The sequence below is a fragment of the Equus caballus genome, chromosome 20 (genome assembly GCF_041296265.1).
Source record: "Equus caballus isolate H_3958 breed thoroughbred chromosome 20, TB-T2T, whole genome shotgun sequence".
NCBI lineage: Eukaryota > Metazoa > Chordata > Mammalia > Perissodactyla > Equidae > Equus > Equus caballus.
Window position 1 is genome coordinate 30,733,580 of NC_091703.1, and position 7,858 is coordinate 30,741,437.

The window sequence follows — 7,858 nt, forward strand, 5'->3', positions numbered from 1 at the left end:
TGTTTATTTTCTAAGAACAGGCATTTTATTCTACATAACTAATGCATAATTAAGGAAATCAGAAAATTTAGTATGGATGCAATACAAATATAATCCATGGTTCAGATTCATATTTCTCCAATTATCTCAATAATGTTGTTAATAGCTATTGTCCCAGTCCAGGATCACTCACTTAGATATCGTATTTCTTTGATCGCCTTTAATCTGAACCACTTCCTTAACCACTTCAAATTCATTGAATTTGATATTTGTGAAGAGTACAGCCCAGCTACATTGTCCAACTTGTCTCAATTTGAGTTTGTCTCATGCGTTTTCAATATTAGAATTAAGTGTGCATTTTTGGCAGGAATGTCACTGAAGTGACTTTATGTCCTGTTCGGGGCATCATATCAGTAGACATATAGTGTTGGTTTGTCTCAACATTTGTGATGTTAACATTGGATACTTGGCTATGGTGACATACCCTAGGTTTTTCTATTGTAAAGTTTAGTATTTTTCATTTTGTATTTAACAATTAATTTGAGGGGAGATATTTTAGAGTATGTGAATATGCTTTTTATCATCATATTTTCATTCACTTGTTTTGAGCATCCATTTATGTTTTTCTAACTCCACAGTTTCTTCTATATGTTTAAATTAGAATCCTACCAAGAGGAATTACTTTCTCTTCTCCACTATTTATTCTTCTTTTAATTGTCCATATGAGCTTGCAGCTTCTAATTTCTTTCAATTCATTACTATCATAGTTTCTCTTAATACACAAAATGTCATAGAATTGAAGACTGGTAGGCCCTTCAAACTGATTTCTGTTTCTTTTTTGTGTCCCTATGATTCTTGGAGCATTTCCTTACTTTTTTTTGAGTGTGTGTGATTCTTTCCTCAGGTAACAAGAAGAGAATGACAATGGAAAAAATCAATGCAAGTTTTGAAAACTACTTTGTTCTACTGGGTTTTTCTAATTGGCCTCATTTTGAAATAGTTCTCTTTGTGGTTATCTTAATGTTTTATGTGACGACATTGATAGGCAACCTGTTCATCATTATCTTGTCACACATGGACTCCCATCTCCACACTCCCATGTACTTCTTCCTCTCAAACCTCTCTTTTCTGGATCTCTGCTACACCACCAGTGCCATCCCTCAGTTGCTGGTCAACCTCTGGGGCCCAGAGAAAACCATCTCTTACGCCGGTTGCATGATTCAACTTTACTTTTTTCTTGCACTGGGAACCACAGAGTGTGTGCTACTGGTGGTGATGTCCTATGACCGATACGTAGCTGTATGTAGACCCTTGCATTACACTGTCCTCATGAACCCACGTTTCTGCTATCTGCTAGCTGTAGCTTCTTGGGTAAGTGGCTTTACCAACTCAGCCTTTCATTTCTCATTTACCTTCTGGGTACCCCTGTGTGGGCATCGCCAAGTAGACCACTTCTTCTGTGAAGTTCCAGCACTGCTCCGACTGTCATGTGTTGATACCCATACTAATGAGCTGACCCTCCTGGTCACGAGCTCTACTTTTGTTCTTATACCTCTCATCCTCATTCTCATCTCCTACGGTGCCATTACCCGGGCTGTGCTGAGGATGCAGTCAACAACTGGACGTCAGAAAGTCTTCGGGACGTGTGGAGCCCATCTTACGGTTGTATCCCTCTTTTACATTCCAGCCATGTGCATATATCTGCAGCCACCATCAGGAAATTCTCAAGATCAAGGCAAGTTCATTGCCCTCTTTTACACTGTTGTCACACCGAGCCTCAACCCTCTCATCTACACCCTCAGAAACAAAGATGTAAAAGTGGCAGTAAAGAGACTAATGGGGTGCGATTGAACCCGTATACTTGTGACATTAACAGTATAGTGAAGCATCTCTTCACCAGTGATTCATCCATCCACCCATTCATCAACCAGTCTGTCATTCACTCACTCTATCAGCACTTATTGAGCATGTACTCTCACAGTCACAGAGATCTTGGTAACAGTTTTGAATTAAACAGTTTCCAAAATATCAATCACTCTCTAATGGAGAAAACAGCCACAGAACATCAAGATCAAACATCAATAATAAATTTGTTCAGTGGCACAAACACAATAAATGAGAAGTATCCTTTTCTTAATTGAAAATGAGGCATGGAACTTGTTGTAAATATTGATAAAAGAGCAGCTGTAATTCTTATGGAAAGATATTCTTAATTTAAAAAAAATCCAGAATAAGTCTTTTGACTTCTTGCTTTTAAGACAGAACTCATCATAAAGTTTTTCTTCATTCTTTGGTTTAGTTAACAACACAGTGAAATAACTTAAATCTTTTCTCCATCACTTATGATATTTTGAATAGTAGTTAATATTGAGAGAATCTTTGGTCTGTAGCCTCTAATATTTCATTAACAATAGTAAGAAAATAAGATTTATGAATCATAGCAAGAAAAGCAGCAAAAGTTAGCATCTCATGTTTCTCTTTTTTCAAGGCAGTAAGAAATATAGGAGGTGGAAACAACTTGTGAAGCTGTGATATATAGCTTGTAAAGTAATGGATATTATAGGTTAGGTGAGTTGGATAAAGTTAAGTTCTTGGAGCACCGGCATCACCTAAGGGGCAATAAAGTATATCTAAGGCAGAAAGAGCACTGGGCTCTGAAAACGACCTGATAAATCCAGTGAGTGTTTGAAAGAGTTACCTGAAACTATATTTGGAAAAATTTTATGATAAAAGCTGAATGAAAGATACTAGCTTTTTATTTCTTTTTAAGCTTGATTTTATTTGAATGTTTGAGGTTAGGAAGTGCATTATGAAAATCAGCTTATATATTTTCCAAATCAGGAAGTAGATTTTTTTAAATAAAAGTAATGATTTTGTTACCTATATTATTGCCAACTGTCTCCATCTGAAATAACTGTACTAGGTATATGACACTTTAAACTGGCAGCCATATTCAGCTGGAGTGGAATAATGGATAAAGAGTGATTAAATATAGAGCAAAATCTTGGCAACACTTGAGTTTTGTATGGTAACCCATATGTCAGTTGTAGCTTTTGAGGCCTTTAAAGTTTAGATATGATTGATTCAAACCCGATTTCCTAAATTATTAAAATGAAAAACACATCTCAAAACTTCCCCTCAGTTTCCTGTGTGGCTTGTGATTACACCGATTCTGCTGACTGTGTCTTCTCCTTTGTGTGTCTGTGATTCTTCCTTTATCTGCAACTGGGCATAAACAACAGTATGGGATGTATTTAATTCCTTAACCTAATGTCCAAGAAACAAAGAACCAAGAGTCATGTATATAGAAGAACTTTTACTAAATAACTGGAACTGCATATAGTGAATCATCACAGAACAAGAAAAGCTTACAAAAAGTTTAAAAAACATAGCTTAATTCTCTGACCCATTCTGCACTATGGACATTAAATTGTTGGGGGCACCTTTTGTAGTATCGTAGTCTCTCAGTATCTAACTTTTTAAAAAGAACTTTTTAATTTCCCATTCTCTTTTTTCCTTTTCTGCTTTGCAAATGTATACATGTTCTTTTACATGTGTAGACTATTTTTTACAATACTATAATTATAGCCTACATGATGTTGATCCCTAGCCACAATAGCATGATATTCTATTTAATTTGCAAGCTAAAACAAATATCAGTTACCAAAATTCCCCCAACTCTCAACACAGATATTATTGTTTGCATTATTTTGTACATTTCAAACTGATTACATGAATGTTATGCAATTTGAGCACAGGTAGTATGATAGGAATAAGTTTTTCTCACTTTGTACATGAGCAAGCTACAGGAAAGAAGACATATGACTTGTCTAAGCTTATGCAATTTGACCGTGACAAAATCAGGGTAATGACAATGGATTTTTAGCTCTAAGTTCCCTTCTTATGGTCAAGAGCACCCAAAGTAAGCTAGAAGCCCAAGATTCTCCCATTGCTAACCCTACACCTTAAATTAACATGTGGTGAACGGGCATTTACACAGCACACATGAATTTGGGTTACCAGCCACTTTATTGAAGAACTAACAATGAAGCTAGTCTTTTCCCAGTTGAGAAAGGAGGTTAAACACACGGAAGCAGCAACTGCCTCTTTACCCCAGTAAATTTCTCCTCCTCATTCAGACAGATGTCTCCCAATCTTTGTCCACTTCATCTTATATGTCATCCTGTGCAGCATATTCCTTATATACATGTTCAGTTATCTCCTCTTCTTGTACCTCAGCAATACAGGATTATTGGCACAAATATGTCTTGCAGGTAATCACAGAAACTAGCTCTGGCACCCAGCCCAGATACACTCATTCTCTGTGCTTCTGTTGGCGTCAGGTTCACATCTTCTACGTCTATTTTACAAACGTGAGACTGGAAAGTGACTGGTTACCATATGTTATGACAACATCAAGTGATTTCAAACATCATAAGTTTTCAATTCAAGTCTAAGATATTGTGCGTATAATTCAACAATGAAAAGATTTTCAGGAAAGAAAAATCATACAAAGACTTAATGTAGATCTTCACCAGATTTCACAAATGTTAACATTTTACCATGGCTGCTTTCCTTTTCTGTCTATGATAATATAATATTAATACGTTTTTTAAAATTTTTTCTGAAATATTACAGAATATAATGCACACCTACCCCAGGTTCCCTTGGGATATATCCTAAAAAAATGATCTAATCCAGGATCACAAATTGGATTTAGGTGTTATGTCTCTTAGTGTCCTTTAATCTGGAACCGTTTCTCTGTTGTTTAATATGGAACAAGTTCTCAGTCTTTATCTTTAAAGAACTTAACATTTTTGAAGAGTACAGGCCATTTATTATGTATAATTCTTTCAATTTATCTTTGTCTAGCATTTATGCATAATTAAATTATTCATTTTTGACAGTAGTGTCACAGAAGTGGTATCGTGTCCTCCTGAGTGCAGCTTATTAAAAAGTGCATAGTGTTTCTCTTTTCCATTACTGGTGATATTGACCCAGAACACTTGTTTAACATGGTGTCCACCAGGCTTCTCTGCTATGAAGTGACTGTTTCCCTCAGTAGTCCATAAGTACCTTGTGGGGAGAATGTTGAAATCGGATAGAATTCTGCTTTTCATTTAACTTTCATCCACTAGCTTTATTAATTTTTATTTTGTATTTTCCCTCAGCTTTATTGTGATATTACTGACATACAACATTTGTAAATTTAAGGTGCACAATGTGATGATTTATATACGTCTATGTTGCAAAATGATGACCACGATATTATTAGGTAACACATCCAACATCCATCCCCTCACATAATTACAATTTCTTTTTCTGTTGAAAGAATGTTTACGATTTACTCTCTTAGCAACTTTCAAGCATATAACACACTATTGTTAATTATAATCACCATGTGTAAATTTGATTGCCAGAATTTATTCTACTTATAGCTGGGAGTTTATACCATTTGACCAATATTTCCCCATTTCTCCCAACTGTGGCCACTGGCAACCTCTCTTCTCTTTGCTATTTCTTTTTTTAATTTTTTTCTTTTTCTTTTTCTTTTTTTTTTAAGATTGGCACCTGGGCTAACAACTGTTGCCAATCTTCCTTTTTTTTTCTTTCAAAGATTGGCACCTGGGCTAACAACTATTACCAATCCTTTTTTTTTCTGCTTTATCTCCCCCAATCCCCCCTGTACACAGTTGTATATCTTAGTTGCAGGTCCTTCTAGTTGTGAAATGTGGGACACCACCTCACTGTGGCCTGACGAGCGGTGCCATGTCCACACCCAGGATCCGAACCCTGGGCTGCTGCAATGGAGTGTGCGAACTTAACCACTCGGCCACAGAGCTGCCCCCTCTTCACTGTTTCTTATAAGTTTGACTTTTTGGATTTCTCATACAGGTGAGAACACACAGTATTTGCCTTTCTCTGTCTCACATTTCACTCTGTGTAGTGCCCTCAAGGTCCATCTGTACTGTTACAAAAGGCAACATTTCATTCTTTTTCATGAATGAATAATATTCCATTATTCCATATATACTACATATGGTATGTACCACCTCTTCTTCATCCATTCATCTGTAGGTGAACACTTAAGTTGTTTTCATGCCTTGACTATTGTGAATAATGCTGCAATCAATATGAGGTTCATATATCTGTTTGATATCTGTTTCCATTTCCTTCTGATATATACCCAGTAGTATATATATGTAAAACAGTATGAGGATTCCTCAAAAAACTTAGAATGCAATAACTATATGATCCAGCTATTCCGCTTCTGGGTATTTATCAAAAGAACATGAAACACTAGGTTGAAAAGATACATGCTCCTCTAGGTTCATTGCAGCATTACTCATAGTACCCAAGAATTGGAAACAATCTAACTGGCCATCAGTGGATGAAGGGATAAAGAAGAAATGGTGTATATATACAATGGAAGACTACTCAGTTATAAGAAAGATGAAATCTTCACATTTGTGACAATATGAATGGATCCTGAGGGTATTAGGCTAAGAAAAGTAAGTCAGATGGAGAAAGTCAAATACCACATGATTTCACTCATAAGAGGAAGATAAAAACAACAATAAACCAACACATAGATACAGAGACTGGATTGGTGATTACCAGAGGGGAAGAGGGAGGAATGAGGGCCAAATAGGGCTTATGTGTTCAGTAACCCATGGTACTTAATCTTTGGGTGGTGAATATGATGTACTCTACATAGAAATCGAAATATAAATATGTACACTTGAAATTTATATAATGTTAAAAAACCAATGTTGCTTCAATAAAAGCAATTACAATTTTTAAAATGTAGTCTTATTGTAACATGATTTCCATACCAAGATTTTGTTTGCTACAAATGGAATATACTAGCTAGAAACAATGTAACAAGTTAAAAATGTTCATTAAGTATAAACTCATGAGGTAATTCGTTTTTAAAAGCAGCAAGTCAAATATTGGATGTAGACTAGCAATCACAGCTGATTTTATTTGTTTACATATTATGGCAAAACTCTTCACAAGATACGGATGGAAATTATTCATGAAAACGTTTTGAAAAATATTGAACAGTTTTGTTAAATTTTCAGAGTTTTGGTAGTTAAAGTCTAAATAATTGTTGGAATAGTCTTCAAAGTTTACTTTCAATCCTTTTGAGTGGCTAAACTTGGCCTTGAATTTTAGAGATGTCAGGCAGACACAACTCAAATTAATAAGGCAAAGATATACGACTATGTCTTTATGCCTGCCATTTTTAAAAATGTTTCATGCTTCCCTTTCCCCCTAAATTAGACTATCTTTGACAAGTTATTTGTCAAGTTTGGCCAATAGCATGATGAGGAATTAAGGAAGAAATTCCAGATAATTCAAGACAATACATTCTCTTCTCTATAAACACAGCTGAATGCAATTTTATTAGTGATGGTTGATCTATACATTCATTTTATCCTAGATCAAAAGTGTAGTATAAGGTTGAAGGTATTCTTCAAAAACTGTTCTTACTAGGACAACTCACGGAAGGGCAATAACTGCCACTTTGGGATTTAATCTCCCAGTGGCCCCAGACAAGGGAAGCTAGTCACATTTTTCTCTTGTTTACACCAAGTCTCCACTTGCTCCAGGAAAACGAGTCCATCCCTTGGGATACACTGAATGCTCTCATGAGTTCCTCCTTCCAGCTAAAACCATATCTTTTTGGTAGATACAGGACTCTTCTGTAGTAATGAAAATTATAGTAATTTTCAAATTCTTCTTTCCTAAATTGATGTAGTAAACCAGAATATATGGTGTAGTCGGCCATTTACGTTAGTGATTTCAAGGAGATGAAAACCAGAGATCAGATTGGCCCACAACAAATGAGAACATAGATTAGGAAGACAAGTAC

At 35.7% G+C, this 7,858-nt stretch overlaps 1 protein-coding gene across 1 annotated transcript; it reads left to right on the plus strand.

Moving 5' to 3' along the window:
- The first annotated feature begins 897 nt into the window (after window positions 1-897).
- OR2J3F (olfactory receptor family 2 subfamily J member 3F) lies at window positions 898-1,830 on the plus strand. Its single transcript, NM_001391064.1, is given in 1 exon segment — window positions 898-1,830. A coding segment is annotated over 1 exon segment (933 nt).
- Window positions 1,831-7,858: the final 6,028 nt, after the last annotated feature.